Consider the following 21,737-nt stretch of genomic DNA (forward strand, 5'->3'; position numbering starts at 1 on the left):
CTGTAGAGTCTTCTATTTGGGGAATTTGATTGAGAATTCCCTGAGGGATTCTGGGCTCAAGCTGTGATCACTGTAACTAACTAGAATTTTCTTATCTGTTGGGTCAGGTTGCTGGTGACACTGAGGTGTTGGCTTGTGAGGCTGAAGACTTTGTATGTGACTATCACCTTGAGATGCTTAGCCTGTCCCAGGACCAACAGAACCCCTCTTGCATCCAGTTTGATGAGTCCAACTGGCAGATACACTTGAATTCCCTCAAGCCTCTGGGTCTGAATGTGCTGCTCAATCTCTGCAATGCCAGCGTGACAGAAAGGTTGTGCCGCTTCTCTGACCACCTCTGCAACATAGCCCTCCAGGAAACTCACAATGCCGTCCTGCCTGTTCATGTGCCCTGGGGCCTCTGTGAGCTTGCCAGGCTAATAGGTAAGGAGAATTCCAATGTGTGGACACAGAGAAATCAGTGCTGCCAGTAGACACTTAATCCTTAGAAAGCATATACAAAGTATTTTCCCAGCCCTGGTTTCTGAGAAGGTAGAATTACAGAGCTGACTGTAATTGTCGGGTTGCTTTTGCCAAAAGACGGTGCTTTTGGCAAATTGAGACACTGTAGACAGTAGCAAAGAAAAAATTGTCATCGAGGATTTTTCCAGCAAGCCTTGCCTATGTTTGGTATTCTGGCTTGAATCTGCAGTTTTCATCTGGGAACAAGAATGGAAAGATAGATGCTCTGTTTTTACCACAATGCTTTACCAAGAGAGCAGGTATAAATGATGCTCAGCTTATTTTGTAAATGGGAAAACTAAAGCACACAGGAGGTAAGATGCAGCACTAGAATTATAATCTGATAGCTTTTGAACTCAATTCTGTGCTTGTTATTCACAGTTCCTTTCTTCAATGAATCAGAAGTGCGAAAGCTTTAATTACTAGTAAAATCTAGTCCTCTGAGTATCTTTCATCATAGATCTTGGAACATCTTGGTGTAGGTGCTCTGCGAGCACAGATTAACCTACCTGTTATTGGGGAAAGGTCAAAATGAGAGCAGGCAAGATAGATGGCACAGAAGCAGGAGATAGGAGTATGCTTTTGCTTTAGTTAGCATAGTATTTTTTTTCTCATATTCATGTTTCAGGTTTCACACCAGGTGCCAAAGATCTTTTCAAGCAAGAAAATTATTTGGCCTTGTACCGCTTGCCAAGTGATGAGATGGTTAAGGAAACAATGCTGGGGAAGCTTTCATCAATCACCAAGAGAAGACCACCCTTGAGTCACATGATTAACCTGTTCGTGAAGGACACCACGACCAGTAAGGCTGCCTCTTTCTTTGTATGTCCACCTTGGCTGGGAGGATCTTTTTCCAAGAGAGACTAGAAAATGTCATTCTCTTACAGCTTGGAGTCCCTAACTGGTGATAGCCTTGCTTTGTCTGTGATCAGTACAGATAAGTTCAACAAACCTAAATGATCAGTGCTATGGGATACCAAAGAGGGGAATTCTTCCCAGCCCCAGATCATTTCAGAATCACGAGTAATTTTAAAAAAAATTATCTTAGCATTTGACAAGTCTGTTTTCTGGGACCAAATAGCAGTGTAGTACAAGGTGGGTTTTGAACAGTCTTCATTTTGTTGGTGAAGCTGATACTGCACAGGTCTGAATATTTCTTGGTATTAACTAGTGATGCTTATCCTTCTGACAACACAAACTATAAATTATTGTTAGTAAGTTGTACTGTGTACTATATTACATATTCTGTTTCTATATTACATTCTAATAAGAAATCACAGAAATCTCAGACAAACTCATGATGATCATGAATGCAGCCCCTGAAGCTGCATTGATTTCTCCACTCATACTCCTTCCTATTCAAATAGGAATGGGCTAGGATGGAAAGGATGTGCAAATGGACATGTTAAGGTCTTAAAGCACCTTAGTACGATATAGCACTTTGGCCATGAGAGCTCTTAGTCTCTTAATAATACCTGAAATTGACTGAACTCAGCTTTCTGGAATTGGAGTTCATTCAATATTGAATCTGAAATATGGCTACTATGTTGGCCCAAGATTGATCAAGTAAACTGACTTCTCTTACCTATTTCTTCTTAAACTTGTATCTTAATTTAGGCAGGAGCTTTTTTGTTTGTCCCAGTTGCTGCTATCTCACCTTTGTGAGCAAGAATTTTTCTGATGCTGATTCTTAGTGTAGATGAGAACCTTTAGTGTTGCCTCATTTCAACTCCTTATCCTCAATTTTAAACGGTTTAGTTCGTAGGCTGGAGCTCAGACGAATACATGTGTGACCTGGATTAAGCTGTCTAGAGTAAGTTCTAAGGGAAGTTTTGTGACTGAGGTTATTTAACCACTGAAACACTGCTCATGTGATATTTTGGTCCTTGAAAGTTTCTAAAATGAGTGCAACCAGAAATAATGGATTATGCAGATATTATTGCATGATATCAAATGGCTGTGTTTTCATATAGTCAGACTAGGCATTTGTAACTAATCTCTTCTGATTCAGTGTTTGTGAATAAGTCTTTGAATCCACCCACTCCCATGGTGTGCTGAAATCAAAGGGATATACATAAATTGAAATGGAAAGCCAAAAGAGGAGGTAGTTTGTCTGAATGTTCCCTTAGTATTCCATTGAATTATATGTGCCTTGCCACCTGACAGCACTCTTCCCAAATCCTTAGTAACCGCATGGAAATGAAGGACTGACCAGAATTCTCAGCAAAGTAAAATGGCTTGATACTGCCTGTGTTCCCTTGCTATAGCTACCTTCTTAGCTTCTTTTCATCTCACTGGCTCAGCTCTAGATGCCTAGTTCTTCCTAATGAGTTCCAGCAGTCGTGAATGGGTGGTTGTCTTCCATGCCCTGTTCATCTGTTCTGTCCTTTATGCCAGAGAAATTCTGTCCTTCAAGTTCATGATTTAGAGATGAAAGAAGCTGAGCTAACATTGCTGACAGTGACAGTTGAATGAGTGCCTTCCAGTTTATAGGACGTGGTGTTACTGTCATCTACAACTTAGAGGAACTGTTGTCTGGGACACTGTTGACCCTGAATGGAAATAATTATATGAGAAAAGATTGCAGTTGCTGTCAGATACAAATGTAGATGTGTGCACATGTGGTCATCTGCAAGCTTTTGCTCTCTTTCTGGGCCTAGACATTCCATGTATAAATGAACATGTCTTGTTCTCTTTTTCCCAGCAAGGACCGTCTGACCATAGGACCAAGGTGGGAAGGATTAAGTGTTTATGCAATAAAGTTAACGCCATACAAGTACTCCTTTATGTCCCTGAAACAGTCTCCTCCTTTCACACAGAGTTCCTAGTTGTCTTGGAGGATTGTTACTCTGAGAAACTTGGTGCGCAATGACTCTTGGTAGCAGAAAGCAGAGAGCTGCTATGTTTTGGAAAATTCTCTGATGTTCCTGTAGGTCCCTGACAGGTTAGTGCAAGGGGATATTCTTGGTTCTGGATTTCACCAGTCTAGTGTGAACAATTCAACAATTCCTGCAAGAGGCCTTCTCTCATCTTCCTCAGTAGTGGTGTTTTTTTCATTAGATCAGCATTGAAGCTGTTGGGTGCAAAGTCACAGAGCAGCTGGAGCAGTGAACCTAGACAGTGAGGTCCATGTGCACGCAGTGTTAACGTAACATCATAAATGAAAGGGAGCACAAAGGATAGAGGGGAGACAGCTCTGCATGCTTTAACTTCTGTGCTGCTATTGAGACCTGAATCATAAAAGTAACAGCACACACCTTTGAGAAACACTAACGCATCAACCCACAAGAGGGAACAAAGATTTTAAGTCTGTATTGAAAAGCAAAGTAGTGGAAGGAAAAATAGGACAAGCTGTGGTGCTCACTGATTTTCAGTTCTTCCTGGATCACAGCAGGAGTTGGTTTTATTTAGTTTATTATGCTGAACTTTTGATGCCTCCCGATTTAATTTGTTCTCGGGACTCTGTGAAACAGGCTACTATGTAATGGCTCATGCTACTGAATTATCTTCTGCTACTTGTGGAGGAGGTATTCAAGAATAGCTGTTGTGCTGGTGATTCTGTGATACATCCACTCCTCGCCTAAACTTGAATGTACTTTGCAGTGCAGGTTGATTTTGATCACCATAGTCTCATCGCTGGTGCTTATATTCTCATGAGAAGATGCACGCAAGAATATCTTTTCTTCTGTTCCATTGCATGCAAGAGCAAGATTTTTTTCCCACCTTCTGTAGGAGTGGGATTGTTAATACAGTATAAAAGAAGATAAACTGACTATCTGCCTCACGTTTTATGACAGCCTTGTTCAAACTCCCAGTTGGACAAATAGCAGCTGAACACATCATTCAGTCTTGAATAATTTCTTGAAGGGGGACTGAAGACTTTCTATGGATGAACCTGGAGTGGATCGGGGAAACCACTATTTGAACAAATAAAGGAGCAGTCAGTATGATATCTCTTGCCTGGGACCCTGTATGTGTGTTGCTAACTCATTGTTCTCCTGTATTTCAGGTACTGAGCAGATGTTTTCACATGGGACAGCTGACATCATCCTCGAGGCCTGCACAGACTTCTGGGATGGTACTGATATTTACCCCCTCTCTGGCTCTGACAGGTGAGCATCCTTGTCATTTGGTGCATTTAGAGACTGCTGCTAAATTACACTGGGAACCCGGTCACTCTGAATAAAAATTATCTTCACTGACACTTGTTAAGCTATTTAATAGAAGCTTAGAACCTGAAATAGGTTATGAACATAAGCTGTCTCTGCTTATAATTGATTGTTATGATTATAGCAGTTATAAGAGATGAGATGTCAAGAAATAACCTGACTGTAAGACTAAACCATTTCATCTGACAGTCACATAAAGCATAGCAATAAGTGTGTTCAAAGAGTGCCGTGTTCACATTCATCAGTCTGTCTAATCAATATCCAGCAATGCTCAACACTGCCTGTTAGAACACTGTCCTGCTCCTTACAGAACATTTTTTTCCAGATACGCAATTGGTGGCTTCTGCATCAAACTATTTGTATGTTGTCAGAAACGCAGCACATTTCTGCTAATTCTGTTTTTTGTCTCTTCCATATAGGAAGAAGGTGTTAGATTTCTACCAGCGGGCCTGCCTCTCAGGATACTGTTCAGCTTTTGCATACAAGCCAATGCATTGTGCCTTGTCCTCCCAGCTCAACGGCAAGTGCATAGAACTGGTGCAGGTCCCTGGGCAGAGTGCTATCTTCACATGCTGCGATCTGCCTGGGACAGTTCCCATCAAACAGAGTAGTCGGAGGAATAGCTGGAGCTCAGATGGTATGTGTTTTCTGTTCTGCCTATATTAAGTTGTTCTGCTAGCCTGAGTGCTTTTTCTCTGATTGGTCTGGAGCTGTAGGAACATTGTTGCACTAATTAAGCACTAAGGGTATGTGAAGTAGTTGCATTTCCCAAAGAAGTAATGATGTAGCACCTGGTAAGTGTGATTTTAGTTTGGCTGTGGAAGCTTGCACAGAAGTTTTTTTTTTTTTTTTTTTTTTTTTGCCTTGTGAAGTCTGTTTCTTTATGCAGGAAATTGTGAGTCAAGACTTCTGGGTATTTTGACACTTAGTTTGCTATCTGACTGATTTTATGGAAATCACTTGGTTTTTCAAATCAACTAAATGTTTGAAGGTGTGTGACTACCCTCCCTTGATGGATTTTGTTTCTTTGCTGAAGGATAAGGTTCTCAGTAGGTGTAGAATTGTACCTCTCCTCCAGAGCAGCAACTGAGAAATAAGCACATACCATTGCAGACAGAAGGGTTTTTTTTAAGACTAACCTTAATCTGTTTCTGCTTTGGTCTCCCATACTGTGAAATGTGAGTAATGGGGTTTCCAATGGCTGTGAGGCAATAGCGGAATGTTTTCATTTTTTCACTTGAAAACTGAGTGTTTTCAAAACACTTCTCAGTACTATCCGTGGCAAACTTTGTGACTGTTATAAAGTGTTGTATTATTTTGTTGTTCATGCTGTATCCAGCTCCCATTCACCACAGGCTGTTGTGGTGGCCAAGGAACACTGTTGAAGAGCCTTTGTGGGCTCTTTGGGAGCATCTGGTGTAGGGAACCTGCTTTGGCAGGGGAATTGGACTTGATGATCTCTTGAGGTCCCTTCCAACCCCTATGATTCTATGATCTGCAATGTCTCTGGTCAGAACATGATCAAGTTCCTCTACATAAGCCTCATTCTCTGAAGCCTCTCTGCCTCAGCCAGACTTGTCATGCACAGTATGATGTATTTAAAATGCACATGTGAACATTATACAGCATACATTCTCTGCACCAATTTCTTGTGACTGTTCCCTATCTTCTGTTTTGTCTTTTTCCTTCACATGCTGTTTCATACTTGTACTCTTGATCATACATGTGGGGATGTTCTGAAACTGCTTCTATGATTGGGTATGCTGGGACAAATGGATGCCTCTTCAACTTTCCTTCTTTGTGTGTGTGTGTGTACTGCATGTTTCTGTGTCTGGTTACTGTGTCCCTATGTATTACCTTAATGACCTCTCCTGCCACATGTATTGTTATCTGACATGCATCTGGACTCTTGTGTCTCAATGTGATTGCATGTTGTTTGCATGCCTGAAGAAGGGATTGGGGAAGTGATGGAGAAGGAGGACTGTATCCAGGCTCTGAGTGGACAGATCTTCATGGGAATGGTCTCGTCTCAGTATCAGGCCCGTCTTGACATTGTCCGCCTCATTGATGGATTGGTCAATGCCTGCATTCGTTTTGTCTACTTCTCCCTGGAAGATGAGCTCAAAAGCAAGGTAAGCTGTCTTTGCTGAAACCCCTGAACTTGCATGTCCCTGTCTCCCATGCAATCTAAGGTTAATCTGATTCAGTTCTCTAGAGGTTCCAGAAGGTACTTACACTCCAGTATGATATTGGTCTGCAGTACTCTTCATATGGATAGCTACACTATTTTCCCTGCTGTCCTCTAGGTGTTTGCTGAGAAGATGGGTCTTGAAACTGGCTGGAATTGTCACATTTCTTTAACACCCAATGGTGATGTGCCTGGCTCTGAGATCCCTCCTTCTAGTCCCAGCCATGCTGGCTCCCTGCACGATGACCTACATCAGGGTGAGAGAACTTCACCTTATCCACTTTGAATGCCGCATGTTTCCTGAATGGTTCCTTTAAACCTGTTCTTAGGGTTCTGTTTTCTCACCAGATACCCAATCCTTCAGATCTTTGAGCACAAAACAGGATGGGCCTGAGGTGTGTGCATGTGTGAGCGAGAGAGCCTTACATTTATATGTATGCTTATAAATGTATATATATACATTTATACATTCCTACCTGGTCAGTACTCTAGTTGTTGGAAACAAGTATCCTTCTGTGCACCAGTTGCTGTGCTTTTAACAAATACTCATTAGTGATTTTAGTTCTTGCTAAAATGCTGGTTAAGCCACTGAAGATCAACCTCTTACCTGTTAAGTCATCTTTTACTTTAAGCAGGCTTCCATCACTATCTTCTTGCCCTAAAAGAAGAAAGAACAGAACAGATAAACTGTCATGTCACAAAAGAGCAGAGACTGGGCTCAAATATCTATTTTTACACAGATTAGTCATCTAAAAACACTGAATCTTAGATGATTGAGGGAGAATCTAAGCGTTGTTAACCTAGAAAATAAGGCTTCACATTTGCTGGCTTCTGCAGTGCCATGTAAATATGTTAAGTAGGTGGCACAAGGTCAACAGAGGTGGGTTTGGGCTTATTGTTCATGCTGTCTCTGCTCCAGTTTCTCGAGATGATGTGGAGGGGCTCCTGCTAATGGAAGAGGAAGGGCATTCGGATCTCATCAGCTTTCAGCCAACAGACAGCGACATCCCAAGCTTCTTGGAAGACTGTAATAGGGTAAGGCTCCCTTTCCCTATACACCCTATGCTATTGTCATGGTCACTTGTATCATAACAGCACACAGGGGAATTTATTTTTCAAGACACTTTGTTGACTGGCTCATATCAGAACTCTGATCCCCCCGTCCCCAACACACACACTTCCAGCTTGGAAACTAGGTGCTGGAAAGTTCGGAATTCTCTGTTAATCACTTTTGCTGAATGTATTTACATATATTCTCTCTGGATTTTAAGAGCAGACATAATCACATGCAGAGTGGTCCTGAGAGGCTCATCTCAGTCCATCTGGATCCCCTTGCCATATGCTGGGGAAGGAATGGAAACATGCCCACACTTCACACAGACAGAAGAAACTTCTCACCTCCACCCATGAGCAGTAGTAGCTGGTGCTGGCCAGCAGTCAGAGTGTGGGACATGTTCTTCCGGCCAGAAATTCAGACATGCTCAGCATAGGTTATAGAAGGATCTGACAGATACTTTATATTTTTATATTTTATAAAAATAACCTTTTAAAAGTTTAAAAAAGTGGGCTGTGTTTAGAAAGCAAAATCCATTCCCTTGCTGTGTATTATGGCTGCAAATGAAGTAGCAGATATATGTGCTCTAAGTCAGCCCATATTCTCTAATCAGATTCTCCACACAGATAAAAGTTCCTTAGAAATTCTTGAGACAGACTTTTTTTTTAATTTTTTTTTGGGAGGGGTCCTAAAGGACTGCAAAGACAACCTGGCACATCATTGTAGAAGTTCAGTAGGAAGATGACTTCTAATGGCCTGGGAACGCTATCTTCTGTCTACATTTATCTTGGGAATTGTAATTCTAATTTCAGCAATTCCTCAATGTCTGCCTCCCTCATATACACTCCTGCTTAGTCTCTATCTTTTTCAGGCCAAACTCCCACGGGGGATCCACCAGGTCAGACCTCACCTGAAAAACATTGACAATGTGCCTTTGCTCGTGCCACTCTTCACTGACTGCACCCCAGAGAGTAAGTAGCACAGAGCCTGGGTCTGTCCTTGAACTAAGTGTAAGTACTTTCCCAAACACATTCTCTGGCTCATCTGGGTATGAACATCCATTAATAATATATATCCAAAATGACATTTTGATAATAATGAACCTCTATTGCTACCTGTGCAGAGCTAGATCTTGTTTTAATACAACTTTCCTTAGATACAGTCTAAGACTCACTTCATTTGCAAAAAAAGAGACTCAATTAAAGATCCACAATGCTACTGCTTCTCATTAAGTGTTATCAGTGTGCTAGGAGACTATGATCTCTGCCTGCAGCCTTTGCTTCTTTATGTAATTCAGAAATCACTTCCCAGAAGTACTTTTCTCTGGCAGTTACCATTAGCACTTTTTGCTGCTTTGCAGTTTTTGACTGTAGAGACCAAAAAGGACAAAATTTCTTTTTCACAGAAACACTATTATATCTAAAGGGTCTGATTCCTCAGCTGGCAAATACCTGTCCAGTCTACAGTATAAATCCTAAGCACCATGATGATTTGACATTTTTAAGTACTTCCAGGCACAGTTTAAAGGAGCGCCAGTGAGAACCAGTTACAGACCAGTCTGCCTAGGTGCTCAGTAAATTTAATCTTTCTCTAGCTGAGATGGTACTTCCCTACTTCATCAAACCTTTTGCTGTTCTGCAGTTCTGCGCACACCGAACATTTAAATTAGTAGTTTATATAGGTATCTGAAGAGAGTGGGTGCTTTTTTTTCTTGGACTATTCTAGAAAACTCATATCCACAGAGTACTGTGCACAGATCTACAGAAGAAAAGTCAGATATAAAAGCAGCTTTGATTTAGAGTCCTCATGATGTCAATAAAAAGACTGAGGGCTTAGAGTTAGGGCTGAGCAGTATTTAAAATTTTGTAATTCAGGTTTGAATTAGAGTAAATTCAGTTTTTGCTGTTTTCTAGCAAGACCATTTGACTCTGAAGCTGTTTGTGTTACACATCTAGGTTATACCTAAAACTCTGGCTAGAAAGAGATATGCTAGAGGTATAGATCTCTGGGTCACAGCATTGTGAATCAGTGTGAGCTTTGTGAAAAGCTCAGTTCCTTCAGTAGGCAGATATAAAGGGCACTTGAACTGCAATTAATTAGCAATCTGATTGTGCCCTTTGACTTTGGATCTGAGTAATACCAGCAGGGGTCATTTTAAAAGATATGTCTGCGCAGTGTCCAGACTAGAAAGGATGTATGAAACCTATATGCTTTGATGAGATAATGCACTTTCTCCTGTCCCTTTGCAGCTATGTGTGAGATGATTAAGATCATGCAGGAGTATGGGGAAGTGACTTGCTGTCTGGGAAGCTCTGCCAACCTGCGGAACAGCTGCCTCTTCCTGCAAAGTGATATCAGGTAGGACAGGATCCAGACCAGAGTCCTCCTCTGTCTTGGGCTTACCCAGTGCCCAACTATGGGTTTCACCAGACTTGAGGACTGTATCAGGAGGATTGCTTTGTCTGTCGTTGTTAGCTGGGTGTGTCACTATAAGGGATATTGGAATGGTGTTGGGTGGGATCCCATTATTTTTGAGTTGAGGGACTGCTTAGATTCCTTCATACAGAAGCAGTTACTCTTGCATGCTAAAATATTACTCACCAAATGGAAATGCAAAAGCTTCCTGTTTGCACAAAATAGTGGCAGTGCCCCTCTGGATCAACCAATTTGTTGACCTTGAGCCATACATCCAAATACATTAATTATTTCTCTGGGAATAAGTGAAAGTGTGGGACGATTGATCCTAAATTCGTATCTCAGCTAACGCTACCAGCAAGGCAGACAGGTGTCACAGCACAGTACAGTGTGAATTTACAGGCTGGCCTGCAGCGGAGAGCAGTTTCTCTTCTGGGATGAGGTCTTTCCCTAATGCTCCTGTGTGTGTTGTCTATTCAGTATAGCACTGGATCCTCTCTACCCATCCCGCTGCTCCTGGGAGACCTTTGGCTATGCCACCAGCACCACCATGACTCATGCCTCTGATGAGCTCACCCCACTACAGCTCTCAGGACAACTCAATAGCCTGCCTTGTTCCATGTCCTTCCGCCAAGAAGAGAGTACCAGCATTATAAGGCTTATAGAGCAGGTGAGCCAGACATATCCCCTTTATAGTTTTCTCTATTTTTGATCTGCCCCTTTATGCCTGCAGTTCATGAGAAGCAAAGCCAAGAGCCCAGGTGAGCATTCTTGTTGAGTTACCTGCAGTGAGCTGCCAACACTAGCTTTGTTTGGGTCTCCTGCCTTTGTGCAGAAAGCACAAAAAAAGATTCTTCCTGTCTGACCCTGCTGGTCTGGTGTATAGAGGATAACTTGGGAATGGTGCTCTGTGGCACCATGACCTGAAAATAATTCAAGTGAATGAAGTATAATCTTGTTGAGATTCCCTAGCTAGAAAATAATTAACACTAGAGTGAGGTATTACCCCAGAAAATCCAGGAGTTTTAAAAAAACCTACCACTTGGTTAAATTCTGTCCTTCCATCACAATCTCTGCATCTAGGCAGGACACCTCTCCTCCCGCAGGCCACATGATCTGCCCCTGCCTGCTGTTGGCTAACTGCTCACATCACAGTGAAGGCTCTGAGGATTTGTGCTTCCTTCCAGGCCCGGCATGCAACATATGGGATCCGCAAGTGTTTTCTCTTCCTGCTGCAGTGCCAGTTGATGTTGGTCGTCATTCAGGTGAATCCTGACCTGACTGGGGACAGTATTTAGGTCACAGGACAGGGGTGCTAGTAAGGATAATGGGTGTTTCCAGCCAGGCAGCCTTGCAAGGTGGGGAGATAGCCTTCAAGGAGTTTAATACAGCACATTTGGAAAAGTTACAATAAAGACCATAAGATCCCAGTCTACATTGTCCCTTCTCCTTGACCCTCTACAGAAGTTTTTCTCCAACTCATTTTTCCTTGGAGAAAAGCATCTCCTGCAGCACCTGCCCTAGCAGCCTAAAAAGTATGGAGGGGCTGTGCAGCAGCCCACTAGTTACCAGCTTGTACTAGTGTTTTGTGGGAGGATGGTGGTACCTGGGGGTAATGGAGCTGTCCTAGCACTGCTCACACTCTTCACTCTGGACTGTTCCTGTTTAGTTCCTATCCTGCCTGGTACAGCTGCCTCCCATCCTAAGTACCACAGACATTGTGTGGCTGTCTTGTTTCTGCTATCCACTGCTCAGGTGAGTCTGTCAAGCAGGGTGGAACGTCCTGCTTTCAGCCACCTACCACACAGACAAGTCCCCCAATGTACTGTACGTATGAGGAAAGGAAGTGACCACCCAGAGCACAATAAGGAGACTTCAAGGATTAGTCTAAGTGCCTGCTATGACAAAGTGTTAGGAAATACAGATAGAAGTATTTGTGTACTGCTGGGTAAGCTCTGAATGCTACCTGAGAGCTTCTTTTATCTTATGGTTTGAGATTCCACCTTAGAATCATTTCCTAATTCTGATTCTGCTGCATTGGCTGGGGTGTGATGAAGAGCATAAAGTTTCAGGCAAAGGCCAAGGTATTGCAAGTCAGTTTTCCCTATCACACAGCTGGGAGTTGTTTCTCCCATTTGCACCTGCCCTGTTTGAGAACTTCAGCAGCACATGAAGAACTGAGGGAGTGGGATACAAGCACTTGCCATCTAAGTGCCAATGCTCCAGTCAGAGAAGGTTCTTTATTTTCAGACATTAGCCCACAAAGTAGATTTGGTGTGTGAACTTATTAATGAGAAACTAACCTCTCTTTCTCCAGCATTTCGCTCCTAGGCAAGCCTCCCCACAGCTCCATCATGACCATGGCAACAGGAAAAAACTTGACTTCTATTCCTAAGAAGGTAGGTGGCCCATCATATAAGAATATTTCCCCTTCCTTCTATTCTTTGTTCCCCCATTGATGCATAGCTGAGGACCTGTGCTAACATAGGCCTTTCTAAATAACTCAGTAAACTGATCTGTGGCATAAGCAATCCTTGCCAAAATTCTGGCATGGATGCAAAGGGAATCTCTTATTACAGTATGCCTACAGAGCAGATTCATAGTGCAACATCCAACATCTGTACTGCAGCCTCTGATAGTTCCTGTTGGGAAGCTTGGGCCAGTGACCTGCCTGTGTCACTCTCTTGCCTTTCCCTTATCCATAGACTCAGCACTACTTCCTGTTCTGCTTCCTGCTGAAATTCAGCGTGACCATCTGTTCCTGCCTCATCTGCTTTGGTTTCACACTGCACGAGTCGTGCAAAGAGGTGAATGCTACCAGCCTCAATCTCACAGTGTGCCCCTCCATTATGCTGCACAGGTGAGGAACCAAGTCTGGCACTGTATACTCTCTTGCTATTCCCAGGTAGAAATGATCTCTCTCTAACAGGCTTCCAGCTCTTGCATGATCCAATCTTAATGCCTTTACAGAGTTCTTCCTAACCTTGACAATAGCATCTTTAGGGCAAAACCTGGCCTTGTTCAATGTCACCTGGTATCAGAGCAGCCCATTTTTCTAGTGAGAAGCTGACTCCAATCTCACACCCAGTTCTCTCAACTATTAAAGCAAGATATGGCCCTAGAGGGAGCAGGTCAGACAGCAAGTCCCTGCTGTTAACTTATTAATTGTATCCTCTCATTTACTAGCAATGCTCATGGTGCTCCTGACTGGTTTGGGACATTTTCCAATGTTCTTCTTGTAGCCCAGAAGCTCACAGCTGGCCTGATTGTTTTACACACAGGTAAGTTCTTATTCTCAGCACCCACCTGCCCAACTCAGAGAAAACTTGCATTTTATGTTTCTTCCTGTGCCCTCACTATGGCAGAGAGCACAAACTATCAGAAGCAGAGACTCTTATGGCCTTCTGACAAAAAAAAATAAAGCCCCTTCTATTACTGTACATCACCCTAATATGTTGAAGTCAGCACCTTTAGAATTGATTCTGCCTTTTAGCTGCCTGGTGAAGTGCTGATTCACTTCCATCAGAAAGGCATCCTTTATCTTTGTCTTCTTGTAAACCAACTGGCAGGGTTCTGCACCTCTTCATAAATATGCTTTGCCTTACAAGTTCTTATGTTCCTGCCAGTGTCTTACAAAGAACTCCTATTCCTTTTCCCAGTCACCAGTGGTGTGGCCATGACAGTCTTGCAGGTTGAGGGGGAGAGCCAGGCCCTGGCTGACCCTTATCACCTGTGCATGGTTGCCTTTCAGAGTAGCTCCAGCTGCTCTCCTGTGATCTTAAAGAGCCTCTGCTACATTTCCACGACGTCATGTTGTGCATCAGCTGAACATTTCATGTTGAGATGTGTAGGGGGTCCAGATCAACAGAAATGTTCCTGATTTGAGAGACAGATCAATTTTGGTGAAAGGTAGTGTGCATTACTTAAGTACACCAGGCTGAGAACCAGCCTTGGCATCCCTTTAGTGAGTAATGCCATGCAGTATTTTTACTGTACCCCCCTTTGCTTATTCAGGTGCTTGGATTTCCTTTAAAGGTCCCTTCCATCTCTAAGGTTTCTATGATTCTGTGATTCTACCCATGGATGTCCCTGTTCATTGCAGGGGACTTGGACTAGATGACCTTTAAAGGTCCCTTCCACCCAAGGTTTCTGTTTGCTCTGGGGACCCAAGCCTGCAAGGATCTTGAATGAGAGCTTGGTTTCAAGAACATAAACTTTGTACTCCTTTGGAGCAAGAGCTGTTGATGTGTGTTGTAAAGAATTCTGTGTGTGAATATAAATAACACTGTTTTATCTGTCCCTGTAGTTTTCATATCCATCACCCATGTCCATCGCACTAAGCCTTTGTGGAAGAAGAGCCCCCTCTCCAACTGGTGGTGGACGCTCACTGTGGCTATTGTGTGAGTATCCCCAGGCCCTGATGAGGGATTCCAGAGTGCTGAGGGGAGGAGGGCTCTAGACCTTCTCCAGCACCAGTTTGCTGACACTGAGAAAAATGGTTGCATTCAGCAATGGTTCTGCATTGCTGAAATTAATGCAAGGTGGAGCATCCCTGTTGTGAATCTAGAGATAGTTCATCTGGACCTGAATCCTAATGTGCAGATCCTGGAAAGTGTTAGCTCTGCTGAGAACTTGCTACGTCTGTTTATGATCTTAGATTACTGGGACATGTAGCACAGACAGTGCTGGACCTGAAGCTCTGGGAAAACCTCAGTTCTCCGTTGACTTTTAAGTACATTTCCATCTCTCCGGTCTCTTGGCTCCTGGGTTTTCTTTCCTTGATCCTGGTGGTTATCATCAATGAGATTGTCAAGCTGCATGAAATCAGGTATGGAGCTGGTAGGGAAGATACGAACAAAGGGCCATATCCTTACCACAGTTTAGTCTTGAGCTGCAGAGAAATAGTACACAGATAGCAGGTGGGGAATAAAAAGGAAGATGATTGCATTCTGTAAATCACCTGGATATTGTGTGCAAGCTCATGTTCCACCTCTCAGAGAGGAAGTACAGAGGAGGAAAGAAGGTCAGAAGAGGGTAGGGACAGTGACTGGAAACAGGAAGGGAGACGAAAATTCCTTATCCTTCACCAGTGAGAGCAAGACAGCCAAGGTCTGTGAAATGCCAAGCATGGCTTGGATAGGGCTGTTCTCTGTATTTTGTCCAAGGAGAGACAGGGAAGCATGGAACCACAGTAGAGGAAACATGTCTCCACATAGTGCATGGTTTTGGGGTTTTAATTTCCATGGGATGTAGCTGAAACCAAGAATTGGCAGGCAAAGTTCTTCCTAGTACAGGGAGCAGCTGGAGCTGGAAGTTATCACTAATGATCATTGATTCAGGGAAGGAAGTTGGCAGGAGAAGGCGATGGGGATTGCAGAGAATGCTGATGGGGGTAGAGCTTCCATTTGTTTTTGTGGGAGGGGTTTCCGGACCTTTCTTTGCTGTGTCTGGTGGCCTTGGAGACAGGACTTGGCTGTGTGAGGTAGGCGTGAGACCATGGGTTGCTCCCTAGATTTGACTCTCTTGTCAGTGCTGGTCAGACCCTGGTCAGGGGGCTCCTCTGCTTCGCAGGGCAGCTCAGGAATTGCAGTGGAGCAGCTCTGCCTTTTGCCCCACCATGTGCTGACTCTGCTCTTTCTCCTGTCTCCTCCAGGGTCCGGGTCCGCTACCAAAAGAGGCAGAAGTTGCAGTTTGAAACAAAGCTGGGGATGAATTCTCCATTTTAATCCCTCTCAACTTGAATTCCCTGGGGCCAGGGTTACGCAGCAACATCCTACAGGGGGAAAGCAGCTGCACACAGGCTCAGGAAGGTTCCTTTCACATATACAAACCAGACAGCCTCTTTGCAAAACTGCATCAGCACCTTCCAGGGGAGGCTTAGGCAGGGCCCTGCTGTTGGAATCCCTCAGTAGGTATGCAGCCCCTCTCTGGCCTGCTAGGGTGCTCTCAAGGGAGCCTGCAAGCTCTGGTGGATGTTCAGGCTGCTTCTCCTTTATTTATTTATTACTAGAGGTTTTTGTTAGTATGATGATCCTGAAACCAACTGACTCCTTCCCTCTGGGTTAGCAGATGTTTATTTTTACCTGGTAGGGTAATCTGGAGCCAGAAGGGGAGATACAGGGCTGCTAAGGCAAGAGATTTCTATTGAAACCCATTTTTTTTCTCTGCCTGCTTTCCTGGATGATGCATGTGTGCATGCCTGTGCATGCCCTCAGCTACCTTCCTCAGCCATCTCTCCTGTTGCTCTTGGGGGTACTGTGGGAATGTGATCTCCAGTCCTCTCCTGGTACAAAGGGATACTGGGAAGGAGCTTTGGCACCATGCTAGGAAAGCCCCCATCTGTCATGGCCAGGCTCTGCCAGGCCTGCGCTCTAGCATTGCTGTGGCTGCATGCCAGCTGTAGAGTGCTTCAAGAGATAAATTGGGACAGATCTTTAAGAAAAGCTGTCTGAGTTTAACCCTACTTGTGAAGAGCACAGGGAGTTAGGAGGACAGCTCTGCCTGCTTGCACAGCCCAACTTCCTTCATGCCAGTTGAACCAGCTCTTAATCTGTTTAATATCCCTCAAAGAGGCAGGGTTATAACTGTTGCCATTTCTGTAATTTGAATTGCCATTCCACTTCAGTAAAATGCCTGTTTGAGAGCTGAGACCTCCTACCCCTGCTGTGGGGTGTCTTTCCATCTATATGTTATAGATGTGACTAACATGGAGCTGGTGGGCAGCTCCTTTCCCAGCCTGGAGCTGTGTTGCATCAAAAGGACAGCGACACCCCCCCCTTTCTCTCCCTTCCCCCCCCTATGCCTTTCTGTGCTAGTGCTTTAAAGTCTCTCCCCTCCATGCTTCTCCCATTTTTCTAGGGAATCGCTTCTTCCTTTGGCTGGAGGAAACATTCCACTGATGGCTACTGCAAACCATGATGCACCCCCCCCTCCCCCCCACTGCTGAGCTCTGAACATACATATCCCAGCTGAACAGGTAACAGTGGTGCTGTTATGGGCTTACAGTTGGGAGCTACACAGGAGCACATAGGCTTGCCTACCAAAATATTTGCAGCTTTTGGAGATGTTGACTCTCTTCCTAGTTCTAAAAACTGGTTAAACCTGACTCATACCAGCACTGTTTTTGCTTCCAAAATTAACAGTACAATACACAGCTGCTGTTTCCCTTTGGTGTCCTAGGCTAACAAAAGGTTGCTGGTCCTTCCCTGGAAGGCAGGGAGCTGGCTGGGATCCCCAGCCTTACCTGCTGCTCCACCTTGTCTTCCTTACATTTCAACAGAAATGGAGCACGCACTAGTGCTTGTCCTTAAGCAATACCCTTCTTGCTGTGGGTCTGGCAGGGGAGCTGAACTGGAGTACAGCCAGCCTTTGAGCTCTGGGGACAGAATGAGGCTGCTGGAGGCCTGGTGCAGGTGTTAGGTGCCCTGGACCCTGTTCTACAGCTGGAGAGAGGCTGCTGAGGCTCTGTGCTGCTGGCAGGGTTGCTTAGAATAGCGAGCCAGTAGCTCACTGGGCAAAGGTAGGGCTGCTCACCTGCAATGCAGCAATACTAGGTCAGCCCTGCTCACCTCTGCCAGCTGAGCTGATCTGACCTGAGCTCTTCCATCACTTCTTTCAAGTCTGCAGGCCTGCCTGGCTCAGAGAGAATGAGCTGCTTCTTTCAATTCACTAAACACGCTCCAAATCTGTCATTGCTGGCAACTGAGAAATCAACTTGTCATTCTGATGCCAGGGCTGGCTGGTGCATGAGGCACCATTTTCTCCATGGCCAAGCTGAGGCGCTGGCAATACCAAGCTCCTCTATGCTATGCCTACAGGGCAGCCTGCCACCCAGACCTTATCTCTTGCTCCATGCCACTGAACCTGTGGGTGACAAAAGGCAGCAGCTACCAGCACTTCCTGCTGGCCATTCCTTCTGCTAGAGGAGGCAGCTCCAAGGTTTCCTTCTCTGGGATGTTCACAAAAGTTATTGCCCTGCATCCTCCTTCCTGTGCTAGACTTGGGCATAGCCAAGGCATAGTAAGGAAGCTTTTGGGATGGTCTGACATTGCCACCCCTCCCTGTGCCATTGAGGCAACCTGAGGGCCAGAGCAGATGGCTTCAGGAAGAAGTTTCCTACATCAAAATGTTTTAAAACGATGTATATTTTATATTAAATTTTGGGGGGATGTACGTACAAATATTTGATTTGTATTTGTATAAAACTTGTATTAAAAAAAGAAACAAACCCTAACACTCACTCATCCAGTGTATAAGCAGCGATAAATTATTGTCTTGGATAACACACCCAGTGAGTGCAGGAGGGAGTCTGCACCCTGCCAAGTGAGGATCTACAAGTCTGTGCAATTGGTCATGCCATAGGGGCCACTTCTGTTGTAGGAACACAGCTTGAAAGCTTGGTACTCCCAGAATCCAAGCCTGACACCCTGTTTTTGGCATTGGGCATATTTGCCCAAGGCTGCATGGCTCTCCCACACAGTAACTCTTCCCTTTCCAGTTGGTCTCCCGGCTCCCAGGCATGTGCTTGCTGCATGCTGCTCATTGCTGACTGCTTTGAATGCAGCAGGCGGTGTAGCCTGAAGCTCAGGATGAGAGGTTGGGGATGAGGAGCAGGCACCAGAAGCTCTGGAGAAACAGACTGAAGAGATGATGCCTGGGCTGCTTGTTTTGAGCATAGGACCCTAAGTTAGGCAGAGGGGACTGGAAGGCTGTGCTCATTTCCAGCATGCTCATCACACACTGCTGTCACAGTGATAATGCTCAGACTGAACATTAAGCTCGCTAGAGGCAACAGCGGATCTCGTGTCAGGAAGGTCATCTGAAGAAACCCAGATCTTAAGCATGCAGGGTAAAGCTGCTCCTCCATGAACTTCAAACAGAGCAGGAGATGAGCTTGTACAGTTTGGCACAAAAGAGACAACTAGGCAGAACTATAAAAAGGGTAAGATAGGCCCCACTGTTTAATAGAATTTAGTCCTAATGGATGTTAGTGGGAAACAAAACACAACACAAACAGAGCAGATGGTTTAAAAATCTGTTGTCAGTCTAGTGATTACACAGGCAATTTTTTTTTTTTTTTTACCTCTGTCTTGCTGCACGGAGCAGGTACAGGCAGGGTCAGTCCCAGCTGCAGTGTATATAACTTACATACCATACAGTAGCTTCAAAATAGAGATCTAGAGCTTAAAAAATATGCATTCTTCTGCAAAAAATTCAAATGTTTAATTCCCTTATTGACAACGAGAGCAGCATGATGCTGCCCTCAGGTGGCTCAGATAGTGACAGCTCCACACCAGTGTTCTCTTATCCTTGACCCCAGAGTACAAGACTTGTGGTTCTGGCTAGTAAATATATATAATAAATCACATTTAAAATATATACATTGGCTGTTAAAAAAAAAAAAAAAAAAGAAAAAAAATAGTACAGTTTATCAATGTCAGGGAAAAAAAAAAATATTACCAAGTGGATTCATCCCAGATTGACTTGTGAGAATAAAAAAAACAGTTTTTAAAGGTTTGTGCAAACCTTTTGATAAAGTGCCACTGGCAGGAGCTATTTTAAAAGCATCATGTCCATGACGTAGCACTTGTCTGTCAGATGCGGTCATTTAAATATACACAACACAATGTATAGAACAGAACAACCAATAGCCAGTAGTAAGGTGTCTTAACCACCTCCAACTGACCTCAAGTCCCAGCCAATTCTTTCTTGGGGAATTTTCCATCTTCGCTTCCCAGCCCAGGAGCCAGGCTAATGCCTCCTGCCAGGCCACAGTAACATGGCCATGTGGAGGAAGGCCCACCTGAGCCATCCGGGCAGGCTCCACTCCTCCATGCAGGGCAAGGGGCTGTGAACAAGCTCCTTCAGTCTCACCTTCCTCAAAGGACTGGTAAGACTCCCTCTTTGGCCACCTTCTCCCTTTTCAGTTTGGTTTTGTGTGGGACAGTTTTTAAAAGGGGTGGGAAATGGATTTTCTTTTTCCTTTGTTTGGAATTTTTCTAACGAATGGCACTTGAGTACAATCTTAGATTCCCTTCTGGTGCTGTGGTGCTTTCATTTGCTTGGCATGCTGAGTGCAAGCCAAGTTCAGGGCTCTTGGTCATATTTAGACATGCACTACTATACAGATCCTGCAAGAGAAATCTGTCTCCCAGCTATGCCGCTATCACTGCTGTTCTGCTGCAGCCATAGGGCTGTAACTGCATCCAGTGTTTGTGTACAGCAGCTGCTGCTGAGCTGAGTTCATCCCATGCATGTGGGATCACCCCCTCACTGGGTTTTAGCACTGCATGGAAAGCCTGGTCCCAAAAGCTGCTGCTGTGTAACAGCACTCAGAGAGCGAATGGAGAAGAGGGAGCAGGAAGAGGGACCACACCCAAAAAGAAAGAAATGAGGATTAAAAAAAACAAAAGCCACTCTGCTGTTTCATCCCTGTCAGCACCAGGGCTGTATTTTGGGTAGGCACAGTCCTTATGGAGCACATTGCTCCAGACTGGCATAAATGCATCTGTGTGAGGCATTCAGTGCCACCATCCTTGTGCCTGTGGCTGCAGGCGGGCAGCCCCCCCATCACACAGCTCTGTGGGCACTGCCAGCCCCATCTTGGGAGGTGTGGGTCCCACTGGGGCTTTCAATCCACTTGCATTACACGCTGCCTGACGCTGATGCAGTTGGAAAAGCAACAAATAAAGCAGGAAGGTTCCTTCTCACTCCACCAGCTGCCAAACGAGGACAAGCCCTGTCTTCTTTCAGCTGCTGTCAGGCCCTGCTGGGGCTGGGATCTGCGCTGTAGCCAGCTCCATGGCAGCTGCCCAGGACAGTCTTTCTTTTGACACATTGTTGGCAGGGGATAAATAAGAAGAAGCAGGACTCAGGGCGGTGAGGAAAGAGAAAGATCCCTTGTGGAGGCTCCTCAGCTCTGTGGAAGGGGGTGAGGGCTCCTCTGGCCTCCAGGAGTACAGGTGCAGCTCCCCTGGGCTCTCCTCCTGCTAGGCCAAAGGAAAATGCCCAGCTCCCTTGGAGAGCAGCCTGCAGTTATGCAGCAGTGGTGACATGAGGCCAGGCAGCTCTCCATGACATGAGGGGTGAGGAGGGCCATCCACATCCCCAACTGCAGGGTGAAGTGCAGGGAGGGGGCAGCTGGAGGGACCTGAAGGCACCCGCTTGGTGCTGATCTGTTCTTCCCCCACCACACTGACACAGGCGGGAAAGAGGGAACAAGCCTCAGTCCAGCATCGCATCCAGCTGGTCAGCCAGATCATCAAACATATTGCTGATGTCCTCCAGGATGTTCTTGGCCAAGTGCATGGCCCTGGGAGGGCTGGGAAGGGAAGGGAGAGGTGGTTAGAACACAGGTCAAAGGCTCAAGGTGCAAATGGGGCAGAGGCAGCCAGGATGCACTGGTTCCTCC

General features: G+C 44.9%; 2 protein-coding genes across 5 annotated transcripts in view; one reads left to right on the forward strand and one right to left on the reverse strand.

The window, feature by feature from the left end:
- Positions 1-16,746, forward strand: part of TMEM94 (transmembrane protein 94) — a 42,953-nt gene extending 26,207 nt beyond the window's left edge. The window contains exons 15-32 of the mRNA XM_065735515.1: positions 108-423; positions 1,130-1,303; positions 4,511-4,613; positions 5,090-5,307; positions 6,621-6,802; positions 6,977-7,115; positions 7,778-7,893; positions 8,784-8,883; positions 10,162-10,270; positions 10,808-10,997; positions 11,515-11,592; positions 11,997-12,082; positions 12,645-12,726; positions 13,033-13,187; positions 13,514-13,608; positions 14,634-14,727; positions 14,985-15,155; positions 15,981-16,746. Coding sequence (XP_065591587.1) covers positions 108-423; positions 1,130-1,303; positions 4,511-4,613; positions 5,090-5,307; positions 6,621-6,802; positions 6,977-7,115; positions 7,778-7,893; positions 8,784-8,883; positions 10,162-10,270; positions 10,808-10,997; positions 11,515-11,592; positions 11,997-12,082; positions 12,645-12,726; positions 13,033-13,187; positions 13,514-13,608; positions 14,634-14,727; positions 14,985-15,155; positions 15,981-16,053 — 2,481 coding nt within the window. The 3' untranslated portion in view covers positions 16,054-16,746. The remainder of the gene's footprint in view (positions 1-107; positions 424-1,129; positions 1,304-4,510; positions 4,614-5,089; positions 5,308-6,620; positions 6,803-6,976; positions 7,116-7,777; positions 7,894-8,783; positions 8,884-10,161; positions 10,271-10,807; positions 10,998-11,514; positions 11,593-11,996; positions 12,083-12,644; positions 12,727-13,032; positions 13,188-13,513; positions 13,609-14,633; positions 14,728-14,984; positions 15,156-15,980) is intronic.
- Positions 16,747-20,666: 3,920 nt separating this feature from the next.
- Positions 20,667-21,737, reverse strand: part of CASKIN2 (CASK interacting protein 2) — a 28,754-nt gene continuing 27,683 nt past the window's right edge. For all 4 annotated transcript variants that reach the window (XM_065735514.1, XM_065735513.1, XM_065735510.1 and 1 more), the window contains one exon: positions 20,667-21,647. In XM_065735514.1, the coding sequence (XP_065591586.1) occupies positions 21,551-21,647 (97 nt within the window). In that variant the 3' untranslated portion in view covers positions 20,667-21,550. The remainder of the gene's footprint in view (positions 21,648-21,737) is intronic.

The sequence above is a fragment of the Cyrtonyx montezumae genome, unplaced genomic scaffold, assembly GCF_038088225.1.
Source record: "Cyrtonyx montezumae isolate F1298 unplaced genomic scaffold, pur_monq_1.0 scaffold_19, whole genome shotgun sequence".
Classification (NCBI taxonomy): Eukaryota; Metazoa; Chordata; class Aves; order Galliformes; family Odontophoridae; genus Cyrtonyx; species Cyrtonyx montezumae.